Here is a 27,670-nt window from a genome sequence, read left to right as displayed (position 1 = left end):
ATTTCGCTACTGTTATGAATCATAATGAAAATACCTGATTTGAAGGATATCTTATATGCATCTCCCAAAGGGGTTGTGACTCCTTTAACAGAACACATTTTGTTTCTCTAAATTTTAAGATTTCAACTTAAAAATGATTCCATAAAAACTTTAGGAAAAAAGAGCTAGAGAATGGTGAAACTTCAGAGTATAGAAGGCCATTCTAATAACTCAGACTCAAAACACACATAAAAGGACTGATACTTTAAAGTGTAAAAATAAATAAAAATAAAAAAGTAAAATTATAAACTATATTGAAGAGCTTATATTAGACAGTTTCTACAAATTAATTATATTTTTAAAATATCAAACACCAAGAGAAAATCAGGTTATAAGCCAACTCAAATAAAAGGATGTGCAAATGACCCTGAAACATACTCAGTTGCACTCAAAATGGAGAAAATGCAGATCAAACTACCTAAGACAAAGGTTTTTACTATGAACCTGAGTAGCAAATCTTGATAGCTAGCACTGCTGACCGAAGTGAATAAAGCAGCTACTTTCATACTATCAGAGGGCAGGGCTTAAGAGAGGGTATCAGAGGGTACCTGACAATATCCCAAACACAAGTTCTCTCAACACCGAAGTTATTACTAGGAATTCACCTGGCTATGCAAAGAAGCATCAGCAGAAAATAATTTAAACATCTACTGGGAATGATCTGGTTAAATTATAGCACATCGACATTATGTATCACCAAACAGCTTTGAAAAAATATCAAACAAAAGCCAAAGAACTGAGAAACGTTTTGTGTACAGACAAATGAGCAAGAAGTAGAACACTATCATTTATATAGCAAGTGGGTTAAACGGAGAATTGTACGCGTGTTTGCTTATATGTGTGCGTGTGATATGTTTTTAGAAAGATTCAACAGAAATCAGTGACAATCACTGTTTATTTCGGGACTAAAATGAATGGCTACATGTTGAAAAATCAGGTTTGCAGAACAGAAAGACGAGGCTTTAACATCTTTCTTTGTGTGATTAAGGCTTGTTTTTCTTTTTCTCTTTGCCAATTTATGAATACAGGGAAATATATAGATATTTTTAAAAACCACATTTTCATTTATATTACAAATAAAACTGACCTAAACAGTTGAAAATACTAAGTACATCATAAATTACTGACGTCTGAAGATGTCTTTATCTGCTTCAAAAATAGGCTGTATCTCTCTTACCATATTGCAAATATTTTGTCAACTGAACTTCCTGTTTGGAAATAGAAAGAGACACAGGAACTACAAATCACTGTCAGATGAATGGGAGAAAGCTAAGAATTTTTATTTTAAAGTTATTACAAGGTAAATTCCATGTTTACAGTTTAAAAAAAAAAAAAAGCAACAAAGATTCTGTTTTACATTAAAAACCAGATGTGGCAATACAACCAACCAGATTTTACAGCCCCGAAGCTATTCTGTATTATGTTTTTTATTTTATTTTAATTTTGTTTTGAGCAGTTTGGCAATTTTGCAAACTGAATTTGGCAGTTAATACATCCAAAACAAGATAGCTGCTCAGATCACTGCTGTTTTAAAAATGTAATTAGGGGCTAGGACTGTAAGAACGAGCTAGATAACTCCTCCATTCCTACAGCTTTCTGATCCCACACAACTGCTTTTCCTGAAGTTTCTTCCCAAAATGAAGAAAACAAGAACTCCCTGCCCAAAGATGGCAAGTATCAACACAGTCAGACTGTTTGGCTCCTACATTCAGAGATGATTTCTACCTATATCTTGCCTTCTTAGGTTTTGAAAATTAAATTGCTATTAAATAAACTGATTTAGCCTCAACTGTGCAGGTCACTCTATTTTAGGAGGGTCTCAAGAACAAAAGGAAAAAAAAAAAAAAAAAAGCAAACCCTTCTAACATTTTCTGGTTTCCAGGGAATCCTACAGAAATGGTTTTCCACCAACAAATCAAGCCTATCTTCGTCTTTCCACCTTCATCCAACACCAAAGTAACATAGTGACAATAATTCTGAGTATAAGACAGCCATAGTGTGAAATACTATTTAAAAGATTGCTTTACCTCAAGGTTAAAAGGCTCTTGGAGGCAGCTGGAGCCCATGTTCTTGAGATCTGTCTCTGGAATGTGGACACCAGCCACATGCTGGTGCACTCCTTCCCCAGGACATCCTGACTGCACACAATAGTCACTGACAACAATTGAACTAAGTCGATATTTCCAAGCATGGAAATTTTACTATCTATAGACACAAATTTCCCTATCTAAGTGAAGTTAAATGGTGCTTGTAAACAATCCCCTTAAAAACAAATCTGGTTACTAAGCACATTTTTAAGAGTCACAGAACAAGCTACCCCTGCTTCCCACTTAAAATTGTCTAAAGTACCTTTTCCCTCTCAGTGCTTCAAATAGAAAAAAAGGAAACCACACAAACAGGAAAGGTATTTATTTACTTACTTACTTACTTACTTATTTTACAGGAAAAGACTTAAGTCAGAAAAGAGATGTGGGGGGGGGGGGATATAGGCTACATTTTTATTGCAAGGCTTTTATTTCCTTTCTGCCTTATCCTGACACTGCCTTCCCCTTGTCCTTTCTGAATATGAGCATCTCACCACTGTCCTCAGGCTCTTTACATCCAGAGTTCTCATACAGGGACCCACCTACACTGCAGCTTCCTTGACAGCTCAGTTCATGACCATACCTGACCTGCAAAATTCTGGACAGTAACCTTTCCTTCTGGTAAGTCTGTCCTTCACCATTGGCAGGAGATTACTGTGCCTCTGACTTTCCACACATCACTGCTAACCACTTTTTATGGTGTCATTACCGGAAGCCATGTTGTCTTGTCAGTGACATTTTACTCTGATAAACACTTTTCCCCCCATTTCTTTCTTAAAACCCTGCACCTCTGAAACTCCATGATTTCCCCCCGTTTGGCAGACACTCCTCCAGTTTGTCTTTCTTCCTTGACCCCAGTTTCTTGTCAGTCCTCTCTTTCTGACTGGGGTCCTCCTTCCCTGACCAGAGGTCTTCATTTTCAAGCATCCCTGGCCCTTAGCAATTCCCACATCCCACTTCTACTCAAGCTCACACCTTCTGTTTTTATCTAGTGCATTATTCCTCACAGTTCCTAAACTAATAACTGCTTCATTCAGTCTTTCTTACATACTATATCTCCACAAATACCTGATAAAATTAAAATTGCAATTTCATTTTCACATATTAAACTGAGCCTTCTCCATTTGGAGTCACTACAAATGACCATTTTCCAACACCACTGTCTTCACATGGCAAAGAATCTTCAGGCAGTAACAAACAACCTTAAAGGGGGATGAACTCATGCACAAAACTAAAATTGTAAACCCTGGCTGTTTAATTTTTACCATGTCTAACAGCTTTTTTTCTTAAAAAAAAAAAAAGATGTATTTATTTATCTTATGTATATGAGACACTGTAGCTGTCCTCAGACACATCAGAAGAAGGTGTCAGATCCCATCATGATCAGTTGGGAGCCACTATGTGATTTCTGGGAACCGAACTCAGGACCTCTGAAAGAGCAGCCAGTGCTCTAAACCACTGAGCTGTTTCTAGCCTAACAGTTTTTATTTTAAAGAGAAGAAATCTTTAGGTGTTTATCAAAATATACAAAATTCTTCTTCAGCTAAATCCTACCAATGCCTTGAGTAGATGGCTACAGTCGGTACGGCCCGAAATGTGAAGGTGTCACTGGATCCTTCCACCCCCAGTGGCCCACCCTTAACCAATGCCTTGAATAGGTGGCTACAGTCAGTACGGCCCGAAATGTGAAGGTGTCACTGGATCCTTCCACTCTCAGTGGCCGGGCCCACCCGTAATAAACCTTCCTTACCTTTCACTTTTGTGGTAAGCATTTCTGCAGCATTCTGAAGATCTACAGAATTGAGGTTCTGATGCTTATTCATTATAGATTTTAAAACACGAAGAAGTTCATCCAGACGGATGTGAATGACTTCTTTAAAACAGTCTTTAAAAGAAAAACAAGAAAAATTAAAAATTAATTTCTAGTATAGAATTCTAGAAATCTAAGCTACAAAAGACATGAAGATACTTTGAGTAGAAAGCACTGGTTCCATGATTTCTGCCCAGCATATATTCAGTTCTATTTTCAATTACTACAATTATAAACCATTTCTTCAGTACTTTCAGAAAACCGTTTGTCACTTAATTCATTACTGACTTCAGGAGCCCACATGGTGGTGGCATGCCTGTAACCCAAGTACTTGGGAGGTGGAGGCAGACGTTCAGTAAGGTTCAAGCTCACCCTCAGCTCTGCATTGCATCTGAAAGCCGCACCAGTATGTGTAACTCTGTTCTAAAGGACTAAGCCAGGTAGTGGTGATGAACACCTTTAATCCCAGCACTCGAGGCAGAGGCAGGCAGATCTCTGGAGTTCAAGGCCAGCCTGGTCTCTGATGTCTGACATGAGTTCTAGGACATCCAGGACTACATAAGAGAAAAACCCTGTCTTGAAAATCCAAAAAATAACAAACAAAAACCCCAAAACAAACAAAATAAAACAAAAATCAAAACCTACAACCAGACTAGTGGGATGTATCAATGGATAAAGGTGTTTGCTCTGAGAGCCTGGCAAATTAACTCAATCTCTGGAACCCATATAAAGGTAGGAGAGAATCGACTCCCCAAAGTTGTCCTCAGACCTCCAGCCCATGAAACAGATGCACAGTCACCATCACCACCATCATCACCATTACCACCACCACCACTACCTCCTAAGGATTTCAAGGCTATTACAATGTGGCCAATTTAAGACTACTTTTTCATTTTTCCCAGTCTAAACATGCTCTCCAGACTTTTCAAGGCAACTAAATTCCTGTCTCATGTCGCCTAATATACATGGTAACAAACTCAAAATCCCTAAAACAAAGTTAAGTTTCCACATTAGAATTGATTCTCTGCATTAGTTATTAGAAACAAGTAACCTACATGTACATATGTAAGAAACATCATTGGATGCACACATTTTAAAAATTGGGATAAATTTACTTATAAGATACACAGATCTTTTAGTGAATTTTTGGCCTTTTACAAAAGTTCAATTAGTTGTTTATGATGAAAAATTGACTACAGGAAAGAAGCCTGAACTTCTACCTACTCCTACAAATGTTACAGCGGTTCTGATATTCTTAGCAGTGTTCTTTCTGGGCCCAGGCCACTTCTGGCTAGAATGTGCAGATCACACCACCTACAACATCTGTAACTTTGTGACCATGTAACTTAGCATTTCAATCAAAGTGTTTTTTATTGTGAAAAGGGAGAGTGGCACAGGCCTTTAATCCCAGCACTCAGGAGGCAGAAGGGGGCAGGTCTCTGAGTTTGAGGCCAGACTGGTCTATAGAGTTCCAGAACAGCCAGAGTTACACAAAAACAATGCCCTGCCTCCTACAAAACAATATATTTAGAGAAAAATACTGTTTCAAAATATTTAATACTGTCCAATTTCATGTTCCACAATTTTATTAGAGTTTCATTATACAGATGAAAATACTGAAACACACCAAATTTATCAGGTTTATTTATTATACTGTGGAGCCAAAATTTAAACCCAGAGTATATAATTCCAGAATTCATACTCTTACTATTTATTGTCTCTATTGACATAGCTTTAAAAATAACAAAAATTGTAGTTATTTCATAATTACATTAGTATTTTTTACAATGAAAGATAATAACCATAAAGAAAAACTATCTTCAGGATAAAAAAACAAAAATATTCTCCCATCTCATTAACCATTCCCTTATACTAACAGCCCTATCAAGAAAGAGATGAAAGGACGAGAAGGCTCTCTGTTAAAAGGGGTTCCAGGACAGCAACACTAGGAAAGAACAGAGACTTAGGATAGCAGCTCTTAAGCTGTGGGTCACGACCCCTTTGGGAGCCTAATGATCCCTTCACAGGGCTCACTTAAGACCATCAGAAAACACAGATATTTACATTACAGATCATAATAGTAGCAACATTAAAGTTATGAAGTAGTAATGAAGTAATTTGTGGTGGGGGTCACCACAGCATGAGGAGCTGTACTAAAGGGTGGCAGCATTAGGAAAGTTGAACCACTGCTTTAGGAGGAGAGGCTAGTGAACAATTACAGGACACCGAGGGAAAGCCATGGAAGACAAGTGTGAGACTCCAGATCTTTTTTCTCTGCTCTGAAGCTTCTGATGTGATGCTGTGAGCAATTTCTCTTTACCATACACTCCCATTATCCTGTGCTGTGCCATCTCACACAACAGAGCCTTGGGGGCTAACTGATCATCCACTGTGAGTCAAAACTCACTATTCTCTTTAAGAATTAACTTCAGTATATTCCCTTCTAGAGGGCTTTTTTGTTTTGCTTTTGTTTAAATACTGTAGAACATGCAGTAATTATCAACATAAATGGTTTACCAACTTAAACTTCCTTTATTCTTACACAAGAAGCCCTTTAAACAGATATTTAAGTTGTTCTCAATGAACATACTGAAAGGTTGTAACTGAGTTACTTAAAATACATTTCATAAAACCTCAAATTGTACTCTACTTCCAGTTCCATGTGACTTAATATACACTTCTGAAAAAAGTCTATAAATCAACAAAAATCTAAAGGGAAAACTGATCACAATGATTCATAATAGGACATTAGCATAGCCTGATAATTAACTTCACCAGGAACTTCACAAAATTAGCAAGCCTTCCACTATCTGTACAGGAAGTGTTCAAAGAAAACAAGTTTCGCTTATACCAAACATTCTTTCCCTTATAGTAAAGCTACCTCCAGTTAGTTTTATGAAGAAAAGCTCTCCTATCCCACCATGCAACTGGCAACTTTTCAAAACTTCCAGCAGTTGAAATGGTTCCTTTAAGCTACACCAAGTTATCTCCCCTTCAAAAAAAAAACAAAACAAAACAAACAAACAAAAAAAACAAAAACAAAAACCAAAAACCAAACTAAGCAAAAACAAACAAACAAAAGAACAGTGGCTCAATTAGTCAAAGCAAGAGGCTGAGGAGTCTACATATGGTAGAAACCTACAAACTCAGGTTAGGAAAACCAATCCAGGTTGCCACTTCTTTGAAATGAAATGCTGGGCTTTTGGAACTTATGTTCATTATCAGTAAAAAAGAATTGATAAGAGTATCTCCTTTTCCTTTCTCATAAGGTTGCTGTGAATATCAACTAATAAACAAGAAACTGCCTTTGTCTTCATGCTTACAAATAAGATCCTTACAAGTAAATCTATAAGTCATTCACACGAAATGTCTTTTGAAGAGAGATACACTTCACAGAGATTTAGCAACAGATATGCTTCACCTGGTCCCACAATATTTTGGTTAATAAAAAAGAAATAGTGAAGTTTGAATTTAATTCTATTGTAAAATCAATATTAGTAAGTAACTTGGAAATCAAGTAAGAGTACATTGCATTAAAATATTTCTGTATCTGACAGCTTACATTTAGTATCAGTTAGTACTATAACTAAATACAAAGCAATTTTGTACATAGCCACCTTATAAATGTAATGTCTGCCTTTGATTTAATACTACAAAGATATTATAGATAGAAATATAAGCAAGTTTAACTAGTTTTCTACAACAGTAAAATAGTATCCCGATGTTTGGGTGTTTCCCCGTCAATGTGGCACACTGCACTTTACTGTATTGTTTCACCCATTAGTGCCGTTCATTTTCTGCTACATTCAACTTATCAAGTGAAAACAGATTAGCCAGCTCTACTTTTTGTTTCTCAGCCATTAACACAATACCACAGTGTTTATACTGCAAACACTTCATGGAAATGCTTGAGTGAATACAAGAAAAAAAAATCATGGTGTTTTCCTTGATTTAAAAAAAGAAAAACTGACCAATTTAAAAAATGGTTTTGTTAATTCAGCTTGACCAAAACAACAAAGGAAAAAGCATCAGAACTTACAAGCAGCAAACCTCTACTTTCATGTGATGACTTCTGAATTTACAGGACAACTGTGAACCTTGAGGTACAGCAGCCTTTTTTTTTTTTTTAAAACAAAACAAAACAAAACAAACTTACTAGCTAGCTACCTGGGAACTCTAAAACTAGTAACAGCTGACTTAAAGCACTTACGGAGAGTTTTATATGTAAGGACTTACTTAATAAACAAAAATCCAGAGATATGCTAGCATCTCCTTGGTTCAGGAGTACAGAAAACCAGCAAGAAGTGGAATGAGGGCTGCTGCGGGGGTGCCAGCTTGACAGTCTGCAGCTGATTTATTGGGATAGGCTCTTGTTACATAATAACCTTGAATTTGCCTCCTGCCTCAGCTCCCCAAGTCCAGAGATTACAGACCTGTGTTTAGGTTCTGAATCTCTCTGATAAACTGCCTTGTGATTAAAGAAGTTATAGATTAATGGGAGTCTACACTATGTGGTTTACATAATAAACTTTCATCTTTTTATATGTATCAATATATCTTTCATCTTTGTCTGTTTAAAAAACAAAAAACAAAAAAGGTAAGGGTAGGGGAGAAGAGAGAAAGTGAATGGGGGTAAGGAGCCTTGTCATCCCTAGTACTAAAGGCCCAAAGAGGAGACACTAGTCTTCAAGGCCAATCTGAGCTTCACGGTAAGACTCTCAAACAAAAGAGCACAACACGACAAAACAAAACAACTAGAAGAACAAAGGAAATGGTAAGCTCTTATTAAAGTCCATTTAAAATGTGTTATATAAATAAAAGGAACGTTACAAGAATTATCAAACCTGTTTTTCCTTCGAATATATTTTATAATGTTTTTCTATACTTCCAAATATGAAGTAGCAGAAAAACTAGCAATTTTGTGCTGTGTTCTTTCTATGTAACTAAAGGTTTTAAATTTCTAAATTCTCAGATTCCAGAGGTTTGTTACAAAGGCATACTTTAAAATTCCTTCATGAAACGCTGGAGTTGGCTTGGCAGTTAAGAGCATTTGATACTCTTTACAGAGGACTTGGGTTTGGTTCCCAGCACCCCCATCAAGTAGTTCAAAAATCTTATGCCAGATCTACGAGCATCCTATACCCATTTCTGTCTCTGTGAGCACGTGATACATGCAGCATTACACACTGGCAAAACAACTTACACAAACAAAGTAAGTCTTTTATTTTAAAAAATACTGCTAAACTAGACCAACATTTGTGAATTTGTTATTGGAAAGCAGAACAGATGATTCCTGGTAGGGGGCAACTATAGACCTGAATTAGGCTTTACATTACATATATTCTAATCCACAATTAAACATATAAATTAAAGTGAGTATCTTTAGCTCCTTAATGTAAGATGCATAATTTATCCCTGTAATTATTAGTAATGTACCTTAATGATACTAGATACAAATCTCAAACTTAAAATTTCACACCCGCTACTTGTGTAAGGCTACAGGGGAACCTCACCTTGGCTATGAGTACCGGAAGAGTCACCAAACTAGCACTTAACTGAGGCAGACTAAGGATCCAGGCCTCAGATCTCTTTCTTTAAGGGGTTCATTTATTTGTAAGTCGAGAATCATCTAGAACACTTGCACCAGTGTGTGGCGGGGAGGGAAGGGGGAGGAAAGAGAACACATGAATGAGACTATGTATTTCCTATCTGTTAGGAATACAGAAGTCTTTGATAATCACCAGTTCTTCAACTACTAAAATTAGTTTCATAGTTCTACTTAGGAAACTTCAAATGTAGTAGAATTTGTCATAAAATCAGTCTTGGGAAAGGAGGGGATACTTTGTAAAAATGCATCACAAAACTTGTGGATAAATTCACTGAGCTATGTTCAGCTTCAGCTTCAATCTCTCTCCACTGCTTCTTGCTCCACAGGCGCTCGCACACGTTCCTTCTTGTGGGTGCACACATGCATATGCATGCTGTGTGTGGTCTCAAGTTGAACTTGGGTATCTTTTTTGAGCTCTTTCCATTTTGAGGGTATCTTACTGAACACAGCTTACCAGTTGTGGTTTGTCCAGCCTGCCAGCTTGCCCCTACTATCCTATCCTGTCTTTCCTGAAAGGAATAATTGGTAGCCACTGAGTCTGCCTGGCTTCTACACGGGTTCTGAGCATCCAACTCTAATTTTCATACATGTAAGGCAAGTACTTTATCCACCATGTTTGTTTGTTTGCTTTGGGGGGGGGTTTGTTGTTGTTGTTGTTGTTGTTATTATTATTATTATTATTATTATTATTTTGAGACAGGGTTTCTCTGTGTAGCCCTGGCTGTCCTAGAACTCACTCTGTAGACCAGGCTGGCCTTGAACTCAGAGATCTGCCTGCCTCTGCCTCCTGGGTGCTGGATCTAGGAGTGTGCCACTACTGCTGGGTTACGTGAACCTTTAATTTCAAAGAGTAGTCTCCTTCTGTATGTTATAACCACCTTTCTCTTTTCTCACTGAGGACCAGTGAGAATCTTCTTAGTCTCTGGTTTGTCTATGTCTACTTACATACTGAAACTCATAAATTTATTTAAGATAAAAGATGATACAACTTGTTTTAAAATATCATTTTAAATCTGTAAAATAAAGGATAACTATATAAGATGTAGATTTGAAAGAATATAAATTTCTTCCCCAAAAATACCAAAAGAAATTCTAGTTCAATTCTTAACTAAAACTTAAATGTTAACATTAAACTATACCCTACTATAAGCTGAGGTAAATACTTTATTACCTAAAATATTATTTTAAATAGCCTTTCAAGCAGTAATGGAGTATACATCAAAAAGAACAAAAATAACAAGTTAAAAGTAATCTAGTTAAAAACAAAGCTTTATTATGAAGCCATACTTCTTTGAATAAGTGGCAGGTTTGTTGTTCTGTTGAGATGCTGTGAGTATAGTAAGGCATTTAGGGTATCTTTCTAGCTTACTGCCATTCAATCACCCATAGCCAGATGGACTATTAAATATAAACAGGATTGTGAGTAACTTCTTTAACATTTACACAATCTCAAAAGAACAATATATGATGAAAACTTACTAAAATTTTGAACCCTCCACTTCAATCCAATTATTTTGGGAATTTCAACTTGAAAATTATAGTTATGTTTGAAAAATATTCGTATAAAGATGACATTTTAGGAAATAAACATTTTAGTTATATGCTCAAACATATTTATTGAAATCTGATAAATGTTTATGAAGGCCCAAGAAGCCTCATATACCAGAGATCCTTATGCCTAGAGATGACACTGTGAACCAGTGTTTATTACTAAAGAGGCAGATGTCTCTGAAGCACTACATGTCACTGATGTCAAATGTGGACATGAAGGTGGCACTAATAGCTGAAAGACAGGTTCTCCAGTCAAGTCAGAGATGTACATTTCGGATTAAATTTTGGCAAGAATATGCAAAGCAAATTTTAGACTAAAGTGCCAGCCAGGTAAATTACATATGTTAGTCTGCTTCTCAGAGATCTGTACCAGGAGTGTTTAGATTTCAGTGTTTTCAAGTATACCAATGTAAAATATACTCAACTCTGCTCAAAATCCAAAACTAGTTTTTCTTTTGTGCTCTTGTCCTCTCACACTTAACAAGGCTTTTATTATGTATTGTTCTGTTATCTGATTACAAAAACATTTACATTGTACACATTTAACATTTTTGGGGAAAGTCACAAAGTAAGTAGTGAGGAACGGCCCGTTCTTGTCATGGGACACACATAACTGGGTTGGCGCTTAGTTGTACAAACTACCAGTAAGAATACTGAGAAAAGTTGACAAACCTGAAAGAATAGCTTCTTTCAAATATAGTAACATATGGGAGAACTTCCTGATATCATTCACCAGCTCCTTGATGTACTCCGGATCAAAAATGGAGTTGGAACTTACGGACTTGAGCCCCATTTCAGAAGTTGTAATAGCAGCAGAGAGTTGGCCTGATGCCCAAACACGTTTTTTCTTTGCCTTTTTCTGTTTGTGAGCAATCATCCTCTCATTTAACAGTCAGAAAATCTGAAATCCTTAAGGGGACAAGAAACAAAAGAGAGGGGGAAACAGCACATCAGCCAAGAAATATCATACTAGGTTTCACCACCAGCCCCCAGCCCACCTCAGCATTCTAGTTCTAGATAAGGAAACACTGAGCTTAATGACAGCGGCTGCCACTCAGTGTCTGCAATTCCGACAACTCTATGATAAGCAATCCCTGGGATGTGCAAGCTCCTACCAAGCTTTTCGTTTCACAATGCAAAGAACTCGAGCTTTTGAGGCTGAAATGCCTCTATATTCCCAACTAATGAAATGCCTCTATATTCCTTTCAACTGAAGTTCAATCCTAGATAAACCTTAATGCTAAAATTTGTGCTCACAACCACTTTAATTCTTACGATAGAGAATTTTACCTTTTTTTTTTTTTATTGTAAAGACAGTTCCAAAGCATCACTTAGTGACAGTCATATTTTCCCTTCACAGAACTGCCTTCAAAACTAAAGATGAAACACACTTTGAGAAACATATTTTCAAAATCTTCCTCTACCACTTACTGTGTGACCTCAAGCTGTTAATTCATCTCTTCACTGTGATATGCTCACTCAAGGAAAACATACTGACAACACCTACAGCAGAGATTACTGTCAGAGTTAGATGAGACAATGATACAGAAGTGTCCATTCAGCACATTAGTTCAATTAGAGTAATTTTCTGAGACTGCATATCCGTGCACATATATCTAGCTTATCCAAAATTGTCAAGAATATTTCTTTGTTGAAAGAAGATTAAGAGTGTCTAGTAATCTCACATACCTCGACTGGACAAACAAATACTTGGCATAAGAAAAACTTGTATTTTAATCTCAGCTCTAACATTTTCCAAATGTAGGCAATCTATTCAATTAATTTATCGGCTCATGTGAAGACTAAAAGAGATCACAAAATAAAAAGGGTTTTCTGTTAAGACATCTAATTCCAATTTACTGGAACTCAAATCTTTTGTCTTTTTATCTTTATTTAACTGTTCTAAAATTGAAAGTCCTTATTTTGGTTGTATCTCTTGGAATCAGAAAAGAAACAACAGAGGAGGGCCAGGCAGTGGTGACATATGCCTTTAATCCTATCACTCCCCAGACAGAGACAGCAAGATCTCTGTGAGTTCAAGGTCAGCCTGGACCGCATAGCCTGAGCTATGTAGAAAGACCTTGTTTCATAAAACAAAAACAAAACCCAGACAATAGGAGAACAGTGGTGGCACACGCCTTTTATCCTAGCACTCAGGAGGCAGAGGCAGGTGTTTCTCTAAGTTCAAGTCTAGCCTGGTTTACAGAGTTCCACAGAGAAACCCTGACTGGAAAAACCAAAAGAAGGGGCCAGGGGTGGTGGAGAATTAGCTCAAACATCATTAAAAAGTTTCCCAAATATGCTGCAAGTATTTGGATACTTTCATAATGATAGAACAACCAAGGACCTCCATGAAATCAATAATAGAAAGCTTCTTATAATAATATCTTTGTTATATGTAAGAGACATTATTATTTATTCATACCACATAATAGATTTTTGGGTCCCAATTACAATTCTCTAATATATCCATTCTTACTTTTACTGCTACCATACTAATGAACTGGCATTACTTTTTGTTAAGCTACTATATTAATTTCTTAAAGATTTAGTTACTTCCATTTATATGTCAGGAACCTCTAAAATGTACACACCTTTAATCCTAGCACTTAGGTGGCAAAGGCAGGTAAGTGGGTCTCTGTGAGTTCTAGGCCAGCTGGGTCTACAGAGCAAGTTCTAAGACAGACTATGCAGAGAAACCCTGTCTCGAAAAGACAAGACAAGAAAAGACAAGAAAAGAAAAGGAAAGGAAAGGAAAGGAAAGGAAAGGACAGGAAAGGAAGACAGACAGACGTCTTCCTGTACCACTGGCATCCCTTTATCACCACCACTAAACCAGAGCAGGGTCTCCAACAATGCTCTTATAGTGCCTAAAATTTTCCCTTTGTATTTACTATAGTTCAAATAGATGCCTTAAACTATGAATCCCTGTCCAGCTATAATCTTGACATCAAGACCACAACCATTTGCTAACCTCCATATTTTTTGCTTGTATCACAGTAGCTACTTGAAACTACCAGCAAAATGAACGACTTAGCAAGATTAATAATGAATGGGCTTATAAGTTTACTCTAACAGTTTTTATAGAAACACAAAAACAACTCTAGGATATAGTATTTTGTAGAGAAAATTGTTTAAAAAATCTATCTCTAAAATATTCTCAAAAAAGCATACAAAATTATGTAAAGGTGTGAGATTACATAAAATGAAAATCAAAGTTATATTTCTTTTCTTTTGTTTTTTTGTCTTTTTTTTTTGTTTTTTTGTTTTTTTGTTTTTTGTTTTTTTTCAAGACAGGGTTTTCTCTGTATAACCCTGGCTGTCCTAGAACTCAACACTGTAGACCAGGCTGGCCTCAAACTCTGAGATCCACCTGCCTTTGCCTCTGAGTGCTGGGATTAAAGGAGTGTGCCATCAGAAGGGCCTGGAAGTTGTATTTCTATTATTACTTATGATTATGTAAATATTATGCTCCATCACCATTTACAATTTCAAAGATTCATTTACTCAATGTCTTTTGTCAGTTTCAAATTATTTAAGAATATACTTTTTATACTTAAACTAGCTTACAACCTCAAATTATTCCTTGTAATTTCCAAAATGAACAGGACAATTTTTGGTCATTAATATTAAAGTATCCCCTTCAACTAACAAAAATAAACTACTCCAGTACCTTGTTTGGGCAGATCTTTTACATGTTACTGAGAAGGCTACTAAGTAGCCTATCAAACTCTACCTGCAGTTTACACAATAAAGTCTTTCTGTTGTTTATGTCACCTTTAAATTTAGTAAACTAGACACTTAGTCATAGTCACTGATAAAGATGATTTAAAAAATTAGAAGATTAATAAGTTTAAAATCAATTCACCAGTAAAAAGAACTGAATAATTTGTGTCAAATTAGCAATTCAAAGTTGTAAACCCTGTTTCAAAAAGATTTCTAATTTTTAGAAAAGACTTAGAAAACCTGTTAACATACCAATGAACACAGAGGGGAAAGGCATGAAATATGCATTATGCTAAATGTACTAATTTTTTAGAACATCTTTATAATTTTTCTCACATTTAAAACTTTTAAAGAAAATTGAAAAGATGTTTAAAATTAAAATCACACTTTTCTAATTGAACTGTGACAATGAGAACGTCTGGACAATATGCACTTTGCAAGGTCCTGTACATTACTTTCCCATGCACCAAAATAGTATTCTCTGCTTAGTGGTAATATAAAGTATAGTTAATAACAGATTGAAACTGGTAATTTAATTAAATTAGATAGTGATGCATGGAAAGCACTTAGCACAGTGCCTGGCATGAAGACTCAGTAATTGTGAGCTATTATTACTAGGGCACTTTATTGTGGGAAATTGTTTTTAAGCATATTTAAATAATAAACAAGCTGTGGCTTCATAAGTCTGTAGATTGTAAACAAGAAATATAGGACTGGAAACAGTCCCAGAAGCTTAGCTGATTTCATGGAAACCTAGAATTGCTTCCAAGTGAAGTTTGAGCTGTGCAAACAGACTGCTGACTGAAATATTTGTGAAACTAATTCTCTTCCAACTCTAAGTCATAAATATTACACACTGTATTATCTAGTTCTTAAAGAATTTTATAGAAAGTAGAAAATGAACATACAAAACAACTCTAAGCTCTAAATCATATGTGCTTTACAAATGTGGACTCAGAGCTCGGTGGAAAAGTGCTTGCTGCCCGGCAAAAGGCCCTCAGTTCCAACAACCAGTAGAAAAAAAAAAAAAAAAAGGAAAAAGAAAAAAAAGAAATGTTCATAAAGATTTCCTAAACTCCCAAATGGTCACTTTTACACGACTTTTTTGTCAATCAAATGTCCCCTCACACACTCCATAATGTATATGACAGAAGCAGAGAACTAACTGGGATGTAAAACTGCTCAAAATATCTGCACTTTAGTGCTTACTACTTATATTTTAAAATTGCATAATTTCAAAAATCTGTTGTTTCAGCATAATTTCTGAGTTTGTGAGAATCTATAAAAAGACACTGAAAAAAAAAAGCCCACACAGGAATCAAGTGTAAAGGTCTTTAATTACACTTAAAAAAAAAAAAAAAAACACTACAAAAACAGAACAGGAATATGTCGGGAACAGCTTTATCCTTAACAATTCTATAATAAGATATACAACACACATTTCATTCCTATGCAGTCTGAATCCAGCATAACTAAAAAAACTGAAAAATAAAAATAAAAAAGAGGAGAAAAAGCCGCCCTGCCTCCCACGCCTCCAGAATGTCTAGCATTCCTGGCAAGGAGGGCTCGCCTCTGACCAGCCAAAACCACCCAATGCCAAAGTGCACGTTCCCCACGCCTGACTTCATACATACAGAGGAAAGAGAAACGAAAAAGGACAGGCAACACTGATAGTGTCAGACAAAAGACACAACTGACAAGAGAGTCAGAGGCCTTAACAGGTAACAATCCTGTCTCCAAAAGGGTGTTTGGTGAGTTGTCTCTCAAAGGTGAAAAACTGATAAGCAGAGACTGTCATCAGCCACTAGAATTCTACCTTCAAAATCCTCAATCTTAAGCACATCCATAAATGTTTTAAAATTAAAACCAAACCTCCAAACATATTCAAAACAAAATGAGAACACACCACGACACTGAGAAGTGCTCAAACAAAAATATTCTCTAAACACAAAACGTAGAAGAAAACATCATGATGGAACTCCTAAAATAACCTGGGACTGAGCACCCTACCTGGAGTGAGAACTGCTGGCGGGGTTGGCGGGAGCACACTGTGCTCAAGAGCAAGAGCACGAATTCTGGGGCAAGGGCGCCTAGGATTCTGGGGCAAGGGCGCCTAGGATTCTGGGGCAAGGGCGCCTAGGTTTAAGCCTTGATATTGTCAATTACTACTTTGGGCAGATTTTTGACCTCAGCTTTCCTGTGTGAGAAATGAGTTCAAGGGTCGTGGGCCTGTCCTGAAATTTAAAGGAGTTACAAAATGTGAAGTTTCAGTACACGGTAGGTAAATGTGAGCTAAATGCGCGGCTTTACTTGGAATACCATCTGCTCAGCCCTGCAGGTCGGAACTCACAGTCCGGTTCCTAAGCTCAGCGAGGACTGTGAGCACCAAAAACTAGTAACAAATTCGGACCCAGACTCGACTGCAACTCAGGAAAACCCCAACGCAGCAGCCTCGGTGGGAACGAGCACCACCGCCGCCCCTCACTCACCGTGGGGCTCCATCCTGTATCCCCCGTGCCGACTCCAGAAGAACACTCACAGCCTGGCGGCGGCGGCTGCTGCCGCCCAGGACTCAAACTTGCTGCCTCCATCCCCCATGCCGGGCCAAGCCAGCACTGCTGTGCTGCAGCTGCAGCAGAGATCCTCCGCCCTGGCCCCACCCCTGCCCCGCCCTGGCCCACCCCCTGGGGCTCAGCCCATTGGCTCGAGCTCACAGGGGCGGGGACAGAACACAGAGAAGGTAGAGGAGCCCAGGGTGTGGTAGTCTTTCAGCAGCTTCTGGTCTGACAGGGTCTCCTCACAGAAAACATTACTTAGGAAAAGTCACCTGAGAACTGGATTTGGCTAGTAGGCGTTCTTGGATGGAAAATCTGTATTTCCTGGACCACTTTCATGTTCTGTCTCCAAACCCCAAGAGTGATAAGAGCAGAAGACGAAGGCTCTACTCAGGTAACATCCAACAAGGCCTAGCCCAACACCCTTCCAAAAGAATGACCTACACCGAAACAAAACACCATTCTGCCCCCATAAAGGGCAGAATTTCCCACTAAGGGTCGTATTTGGTCAACTGCCTTCTCAAACTCACCTCAGGAAGAAAGGATATGAAGGAATGACTTAAAAAGCAGCAGGTCCCGCAGAATACAAGGGCTCTTGAATTCAACACAGAAAACTGAGATACAGAAAAACATGGGGGGGGGGGGGTGTCTGTGGGAACAGTACAGAGACAGAAAAATGACCACTTGTGGGAGGAAAAGGATCCAGGGTAGTGTGGGGGAAGGTGGAAAGAAAATGTGGGCGTAGACTCACAACAGCAAACACCAAGGGGGAAACAAGCAAAGAAAGAAGAGAGTGGGACCCAAGGAGACCAGAAAGTAAGATGGAAATACTGTAGGGCCAAAAAGCGAGGCATTGAGTCCGGAGAAAATTCTTAAAGATAAACACTTAAATCTTCCCTTTATTACAAGAAAAACAGCCCCTTTAGTGTAACTTTAAAGGATAAATATGGAATTGCTTGGTTACTTTAACTTTACAGTGGATTTTTAAGATTCACACAAATGTACCCCTTCTACCCTCAAGCACAAAATACCAAATTTGTGCTCCAAATATTCAGGAACCTCAAAACCAAAATGACTTTTCATTGCATTGGGGGAAATTGTAACAAAGACTTTCAGCACAGAAACTGATGATGTCTGAACTTCTAAAGCAAGCAACTAAGAGGAAAGGCATCCTCAAAATCAGAGTTAGAAGCACACACTGGGAGGAAACGGTAACAAGTGGCTCCATGTGCTTCTCAGCTGCTCACACCCCCCCTTAAATCTATTTAAAAATATTCCAATTCTCTTTTTACGTCTCTGTCATTTCATTTAATAAAGAAAACTGTGAGTTGAAGTTGGTGACACGTTTCTGTAATCCTACAATTTAAGAGATAGCAGCAGGTGGATCAAGATTCTAAAGCCAGTCTCGGCTACCCAATGAGTTCCAGGCCAGCCTAGGCTACATACACAAAAGCCTATCTCACTGAGTTCCCAGTCGCCACCAATTGCCCCCACCCAACTAACAAAAAAGAAGATTGTGTTCTGATTAAAATGGATCTGATTATGTCACTGAACAAATAGGATGAACAAGTAACTGACAGAAAGGGGCATGAAGAGCTGGGAGAGAGATAACTGTGGAGAGGAGGGTGAGCAAAAGACAGAGACAGATAATGAAAAATGAGAAGGAATCAGAGATTTAAAAAAAAAAAGCTACAGAGAAAGACTACTTACTGCTAGGGGAAAAGTGGAGGGACACTTCGATGTACAAATTTCTGGGTAAAGTGAAGCTAATTGGCCTCTGAGCAAAGATAAGTTGAGAACAGAGGCTCCTTGGTCACTTAGCCCCACATTTTTTCTTCAGATTTGATTGTTTAAAATGCACTCATAAAGCTTCAAATATAACTATATCAAAACTGAAAGCAATAATGTCAAAGTCATGTAAAAAACATTCCCTTCAACACCACTGCAAGAGAATAATGCACCACGAACAACCCATAAAACCACTGGTTACTCAAAACTGAAGGACACACACAGGAGAAAAGGATTCTGAAGGTCAAAAAAAGATATAGAGAGAATACAGTATTTGGGTCTATTTTCTCCACATGGTTCTTAACATTTTCTATAGTAGACCCGACTCTAACCATCCCACCCATATGGAAACAGCCAACTACCGTCCACAGAGCCTGACACAGAACAGATCAATGAATATGAGAAGCTTAAAGTCTAAAGTAGGGCTGTTTATGGGAAATTTTGGTCTTTCGATCTTAACCTTTCAATTGTCTAAAAACATTAGCTACCATTCTTCATACAAAGGATGGTATTTGCAAATATTCACAAAAATAAATTCACTTTTAAATTAAAAGGCCTCTCTCCTGATCTATATTTTAAAGTTTATATGGCATGAATAAATTTAACTATGAAAAGCACAATCCTGAAATAATCTTTGTACTTAAAATTACTGATTTATAGTAAAATTAAAAAGCCCTTCCCTCGAAAGTTAAAACCATCTTTGGATCTACTGTAGAAATGCAACATCTCAAATTGTTCAGCAAGCTGCAGAAAAACATTTCTGGAAGTGATCTATAATTGAAAAGAAATTATCAGCCAAAGGTAGGGGTAGGTGGGTGGCAGCAGCACACATTTAATCCCAGCATATGGGAGGCAGACAGAGGCCGGGATCTGTGAGTTCAAAGCCATCATGTTCTACAGTGTGAGCTCCAGGACAGCCAGGACTACAGAGAGAAACCATGTCTTGAAACAAAAACAGAACAATTACCTGTGTTTCTACTATTTTCTGTTATGACTGCCTCTATTATTTCTCTTTTAAAATGGTAATTCGTACTTTTTATGATACCTGTGAATCATTCTCCCTATGAAGCATCAACTTACAAACTTCTGAATTTTTCTTTACAAGGCTGAATAATTATATTCTTATCTATAGTGTGCTAATTTTAAGCAGCTATTTTCATATCCCTGAAGCAGGCTATGTGGTTTAGGCAGCCTGCAATTTTCATAACAGAACATGGTCCTAAAAGCATTTGACATCTGGAGTCATTTTGGGTTGGCACAGTTGAGGAAGGGGTTCTACTGACACCTAGTGGGTAAAGGCCATGGACCTGCTAAATGCCTTCATGTACAAACCCATTCTTAAGAATTAGCCAGCTTCAAAAGGTCAAGATACCTCCTTAATCTAGATTCAATACTTTATACTTACACTTTATAAGCTGTAAGACAGAAAATACGTCAAATTATATCTTAGTATGACCTCAGTAAAACCTGGATTGTGACAACAGTTTTTCCAAAGAGTTGCAAGAGAACAGGCCTTTAAAGAGAGCAGTGGTGTGTGCAGGCAGACCTTGAGCTCAAGCCCAGCCTGGCTCAAAGTAAGACACTACTGCAATAGAAGAGAAATCCTTAAAAGATAAAAGTGCAGGAATAAACAACAGATTTGTCCATTCACTGTAGTTAAAAAGGAGAGAGCGACAGTGTGTTCGGGGATAGATACTGCTTTCAAATGTTAGATTACACAAAGCAAGGGATAGTAGTATTTGAGACATGGGATCTCAAACTAATGAAATAAACTATAATCTCTGAACTTTCAATGAAGTAAACTTTACCATCTCCTAATTTATTTTTATTTATATATTTATATTTTTTTTAATTTTTCAAGATAGGGTTTCTCTGTGTAGCTTTAGCTTTCTTGGAACTCGATTTGTAGATGAGTCTGGCTTCAAACTCACAGAGATCTGCCTGCTTCTGCCTCCCAAACACTAGGACTAAAGGCGTGTGCTAGCCCCACCCACCCATCTCCTAGTAACTCTACGGTATCCCAGCTTTTGCCTAATGGTACTTTCTAGACCACAGCAAAAGAGAGAAGCCGGCAGGATATGGAACTCTTGCTAAACTGAGGAGAGAACGAGAGCCTGGTTCCAGGGTGCACAGACCTTTGTAGGATAGCCAGGAGTGAAGAAAATATGGAAGAACTACTCTTGGGCCTGCATGGAGAATTCCTTAATTATCTCTGAATACTAAGATGCACATTCAAGGCAAAGCTCCAAAGGGTACAAAGCATTTAGAGGGGGCTGGAGATTTGGGTTTTCTCAATGCCTAGAGAAGAGGATGACAGAGTGAACACTCAGGAGGAGGTCCTGGAAGGCCATGCCTTGTATTGTAGCTCACCTGAGTCAGCCCTAATGAAACATCACAACAAGCACATTCTTAAACAGCAATTGTCTAAAGCTTACTATGTTGTAGCATTTACAATAAGTGAAGAAGTAACATAAATGGTAATGATTAAAGAAGGGAAATGCAATGTTACAATGAGTCATTTTGTGGGAAATAACAGTTTACTTGAAAATATAAGTTTTAAAAGTGTATTAAAATCTCTGAAAGTGTAACTAATAAGCTAACAGCTATCATAAACAGAAGTTTAAAAATTAATCCAAAAGAAAGTAAGAAAAAGAAACCATTAACAAGTGGTACAAATAAAACACATCAATCAATACTATATATTAAATATATTCTATATAACCCAGAAAAAGCAAGATGTGGGCTAGAAGCATAGCTTACTACCGAAACAGTTGTCTACCATGCATGAGACCCTAGAGGATTCAAACTAAAATAGCTGGGAGAGAAGAGCTAGATTCTCAAATTAAGTAAAATAGCAAGATCTAATGCCAACAATAACAGATGTGAAATATAAAGACATATATACTGAAAGAAAAACAACAGAAAAAGATACAACATCTAACTATTAATCACAAGAAAGCATTCGTGGTTCTGTGACACCAGACAAGAAATTCTACCAAATATAAAATGCTGTAGTTAATAATTAAATAATTATAAAAGGCAATTTCATCATAAAGCTGTAACAACCCAGAAGAATATGTGCCTACAATAAAGTCTAGGACACATGAGACAAATCCTGACACCACTGTTAGTTAAGATTTCCGTACCCTTCGCTCAGTATCAACACAGTAAAAACCAAAGAACAATTATAGTTATCAACATCTGAAAACAAAACAAAAAAAAAATTAAGAAATTGGACAAGACAGACTTTTACAGAAAATTCTACCCCTAAATGGCAGAATACACATTCTTTTCAAATGTACCCCGAATAATCACTAAAATAGGCCATGTATGGGATTACACAATTAGTCCCAATAGTTAACTGAAAAAAGGTAGTATAAGTTTTCTGACCTAGATAAGATTAACTATGAAATCTACACCATAAATGTATCTATGGAATCTCCAAATATGTGTTAGTTACAAAACATGTTTTTAATCCATAGGCCAAATTTTCACATGCTATGGAGATCACATGGTAAAAACTGTAGCTAGAGAAATATAGTTTGGGGTGCTTTATTTTCAAGAGACTAAAATCAGTCATACCAGCTTTCACTTTAAGAACTTAGGGAAGAAAGAGTATATTAAAATCAAAGTAAGTCAAAGGAAATATTAAGAACAAAAATTAGCCTGGGGGTGGTGGCACATGCCTTTAATCCTAGCACTTGGCAAGCAGAGGCAGGTAGATCTCTGAGTACAAGGCCAGCCTAGTCTCCAGAGTGAGTTCTAGGACAGTCTGGGCTACACAGAGAAACCCTGCTTAGAAAAAAAAGCAAAACACAACACAACAACAATAATAATAGCAAAAAATCAGTGAAGAAAATAATATAGAGAATATAGACAAAAGCTAGTTATTTGAAAAGATTAATTAAACTGATAAATAGCTAGCTAGACTGACCAAGAAATAAATAGACAGTAATAAACATAAACTGATATGAGTGAAAGAGGGAAGATCATTACAGACCCAACAGGTATTAAAGGGCTACTATAGTCACTTTAAATACCACAACTCCAAAGAAACCCAACAAGAGAAACAAAATCTAAGTATACTCTTATAAATGTTAAAAAATTGAATTCACAATTTAAAACTTTCTGGAACAAAAACTGTAAGTCTAGTGGGTTTTACTGATAAAAATCCACTGAACCAGAAAAAAAATATATGTATGAGCACACACACACACACACACACACACACACACACACACACAAAATAGAGGATGTAAATCTTCCCAAGTCTTTTTGAGGTTGTGTTCCAAATATTAAAACCAAACAATGATGCTACAATAAAATTGCAGATCAAATTCCTTAAATGCAGTATTTACACATAAAATAGAACAATGTCATAGTTAAACAGAGCTTGTTTCAGGAATTTAAATTTAAGAGTCACTAGAAGCCGGGCGGTGGTGGCCCGCACCTTTAATCCCAGCACTTGGGAGGCAGAGGCAGGCAGATTTCTGAGTTCGAGGCCAGCCTGGTCTACAGAGTGAGTTCCAGGACAGCCAGGACTATACAGAGAAACTCTGTCTCAAAAACAAAAAACAAAAAACAAACAAACAAACAAAAAACAAAAAAGAGTCACTAGAACTTGTGACCATTTCAAAAGATTCAGAAAAAGTATCTAACAAAATTCCTTGCCCATTCATAATCATGATAAGGTCAGCAAGGTTAAAATAGAAGAAATTTTCTTCAACCCGATAAAAGGCATTTTATTAAAAACCTACAGCTACTCTCACAGTTAATGGTTAAAATACTGTTCTTAATGAAAGTTTAAAGTAGTAAAAAAAAAATGCATTCAGATTAAAAGAGAAGTAAACCACTTTACTCAAAGATGACAAATTTGTGTACCTAAAAATCCCCGAAGAATTTATAAGCTACTACACTTAATAGAACAAGATCAAAACATAAGTTAATAAATACACTCAACTTTATAAACCAACAGTTGAATCATTATTTAAAAATTTAAAAACCAATTGTATTTACAATACCATCAAAAAAACCAAGACATTTCAGGGATAAGCTTAGCAAAGCTTGCCCTAAATTGAAAGCCATAAAACACTACTGCAGGGCTGGAGAGACAGCTCAGCAGTGAAGAACAAGTGTGTACTGTTCTTGCAGACACCTGAGTTTTGTCCCTAGCACACACATCCAGTGGCTTAACAACTGCTTCTAACTCCACCTCCTGGAGACCTGATGTTCTCTGGCCTCTGCAAGAACCAAACACATGTACATAAACAATATACATATGAGTAAGTTAAAAATAAATCTTAAGACAAAAACACTACTGCAAAGAAATCAAATAATTGGCTAAAATAATATAGCACCTTCCTGAATAAGACTCAAAAACTAAAAAAAAAAAAAAAAAAAAAAAAGGTTCTTACTGTAGTCTAGGGCTAGTCCAGTTTTAGAGATGAACTTGCAATGGTTTAAAATCACCTGGGAAGAGAGTCTCAAATAATCTTCATCAGGTTCCTCAGGTTTGTCTATGGACATCTCTATAAAAGCCTGTCCTGAAGGTTAACTGATCTGGGAAGACCCTGCTCATTGCAGGCAGCACTGTTCCCTGGGCAGGGAATCCTGAACTCTCCAGGGCAGGAGCAGTCCAGAGTCAAGTGGCAGGCAGAAGCAAGCAAGGATCTATTCATTTTTCTGCTCTTGACTATGGATGTGATGTGACTAACAGCTGCCTTGATTTCCCCAAAATGATAGACTGTAACTTGGAATTGTGTAAGTGAAGTAAACGCTTCCCTCTCCTAACTTGCTTTTAATCAAGGCTGTATTAGAGCAACAGAGATGAAACTAGAGAATCCAGCATTCACTATGTAGCCCACCCTCGTCTTTAACTCATGGCAATTCTCCTACCTCAAATTATATGGCTTCAAAGAATCACAGCGAACCTTTCTTTCTTTTTCCTTTTTTTTTTTTTTTTTTTTTTAAATTTTTAGCAGAAATTTCCAAGCTTAAGTACCCCCGCCCCCCTTTCCCCATTTTTGAGATAGGGTTTCTAGGTCTCATTATGTAGACCAGGCTGGCCTCAAATTCACAGAGCTTCACCCCCCTCTGTCTCACAAGTGCTGGAATTACACTCAGCCTGAGCTTAAACTTTATATTAAAATGTTACATATATGAAACAACCAAAATAATTTTAAGAAAAAATTGGGGAACTTAGGTCACCTTTACTTCAAGACTTACTGTTCAACTACAAGAATCAAGATAGTGTGATTTCTGGCATAGTGATACATATACCAAGAGGACAGACTCCAAAAGTAAAACCAAATATATAAATTAACTGAGCTTTCACAAAAAGAAAGCTACTCTTTCAAAAAATAATTGATATCCACAGGCAATGAAAAGCCTATCAACTCTTAATCCACAGTACAGCAATTTACTAGAAAGGTAAACAGAAAAAACATAAAATAAAGACAGAATCTAAAACACCACTTCTTCAAATTTAGGGGAAAAGAAGCAGACGCCTATTTTTTGAAGGTTATTCTTAGCATTGCAATCTTGTTTATGTATTATATAGAATTTTTTTCCACAAGAATCGTGTTAAGCAGTTGAGTCAGTATGGCTGACAAGCCTAAAATAGTCACCATCTGTGCTCCAAAATTCCAAAATATTTTTTGAAACTATAGGCAAAACCCCAGGAAATGATTTCTCTGACAGACCCAAAAAGCAAGATCCAGAAAAGAACACATTGGCAAACTGGGTGAAAATTAACTTTTATCCTTAGAAGATCTTGTTAAAATAGAAAATGCAAGTTAAAATTGGGGGGGTGGGGGTGGGTGGGTAACAAGGAGTTTTATCTAAATTATGTCAAGAATTCTTACAAAATAAGTAAACTCATAATAAGCAATGAAGACTTTATAGAAAGAGATACACAGCTGGGAAATACAGACTTGGAATAGTGTTTGATAACGGAAAAACGCACATTTGAACTAAACAGAGATACTGATAGTTACAAGAAACTTAAATTTCAGTTAAACCAAAATACTGCATGTTGTTGAGGACAGGGATCAACAGTAACTGCAATGCCATGCTGCTAAGGTACACAAATCAGAGGAAAACGATCTGGCAGTCCTTAGTTAAATTTTCTCATTTATATACCCAAAAGAAATGAAAACATAACATTTATCCCAATCTTGTTCACAAAGATTTTCAAAGTATTCAGAAACTGCAAACAGCTAATATCCCTCAACAGACAAGCTAACAGAGTGTGGTATCATCATAAAATGCAATACTACACTTAACAAGAGTGACCATGACATAGCAAGAACTCTTCAACGAATCTTTTTGTTTGGTTGGTTGGTTTTTTTGTTTTTGTTTTTTGTTTTTTTGAGACAGGGTTTCTCTGTGTAGCCCTGGCTGTCCTGGAACTCTCTCTGTAGACCAGGCTGGCCTCTGCCTCCTAAGTGCTGGGACTAAAGGCGCCACCACTGCCCAGCCCTCTTCAACAAATCTTAAAAGCATTATGCTAGGGGCTGGAGAGACAGATCCTTGGTTCAGAGCTGCTCTTGTAAGGCTCTGGGGCTGGGTTCACAGCACCCACAAAGCAGCTTTCAACCATCATCCCTCCAGTTCCAGGGAATCTGGCACCCTCTTCTGGCCTTCACAGGTACCAGGCATGCATGTGCTACACAAAACTCAGGTAAGGTACTCATACACATAAAAAATAAGTTAAAAAATTAAAGCATTATACTAATAAAAAGTCAGGCCAAAAATATAGAAAAACTATTTATATTAACATAATTATATGTATATGAAACTTTAGAGATGAAAGCTAGTATTTAGGGGCAAAAAGCATTATAACTGATTGTCTATGAGAAACTGAAGAGTAGCATAAACATAAATAAATTTTAGAATGATATAAGCATCATTCTAAAACATTTTTATTATGCCAGTGATTTCACGGGCACAAATCATTTGTCAAGACTCAAAGTTTTGACATATGAAACAAATTCTATTATATGTCAATTATATATCAACTAATTATATATGCATGTCACTGTGTATATATTAATTACAACATATAAACCTTATCTGTACCTTGAGTCAAGCTATTAAAAAAAATTTATAAATGAACTAAACACTGAACTGAGTTATGGAAAATATTAGTATTATATTTAATAATCTTTCTTTCTGGAAATACATGCTAAAATATTTTTAGGTAAAATAACAGGATGTCTATGGTTTATGTCAAAATAATATAAAGGATTAAATGAAGAGGGTTTAAAAATAGAAGACTGAGCCGGGCACTGGTGGTGCACACCTTTAGTCCCAGCACTTGGGAGGCAGAGGCAGGTGCATTTCTGAGTTTGAGGCCAGCCTGGTCTACAGAGTGAGTTCCAGGACAGCCCGGGCTACACAGAGAAACCCTGTCTCAAAAAAAAAAAAAAAAACAAAAACAAAAACAAAAACAAAACCAACCAAACAAACAAACAAAAAGAACTGCTTGGTAGTAAAGCATTTGCCTAGT

General features: G+C 37.0%; 1 protein-coding gene across 3 annotated transcripts in view; it reads right to left on the bottom strand.

Annotated features, from left to right (window-relative positions):
* Arhgap29 (Rho GTPase activating protein 29) overlaps positions 1–27,670 on the bottom strand; it is a 62,174-nt gene that overhangs the window by 31,449 nt on the left and 3,055 nt on the right. Inside the window, exons 1-3 of one of the 3 annotated variants that reach the window (XM_034500164.2) lie at positions 17,308–17,439; positions 11,765–12,001; positions 3,874–4,008 (exon numbers count right to left, since the gene is read on the bottom strand). In XM_034500164.2, the coding sequence (XP_034356055.1) occupies positions 3,874–4,008; positions 11,765–11,969 (340 nt within the window). In that variant the 5' untranslated portion in view covers positions 11,970–12,001; positions 17,308–17,439. Of the gene's footprint in view, positions 1–3,873; positions 4,009–11,764; positions 12,003–17,307; positions 17,440–27,670 lie in introns of those variants that run through there. The other 2 variants (XM_034500163.1, XM_076933198.1) reach the window with 2 other exon arrangements.

Source organism: Arvicanthis niloticus, chromosome 4, assembly GCF_011762505.2.
Source record: "Arvicanthis niloticus isolate mArvNil1 chromosome 4, mArvNil1.pat.X, whole genome shotgun sequence".
NCBI classification, from domain to species: Eukaryota; Metazoa; Chordata; class Mammalia; order Rodentia; family Muridae; genus Arvicanthis; species Arvicanthis niloticus.
Note: the sequence above shows the minus strand (reverse complement) of the source record. Positions and strands in the feature narration are given on the sequence as shown.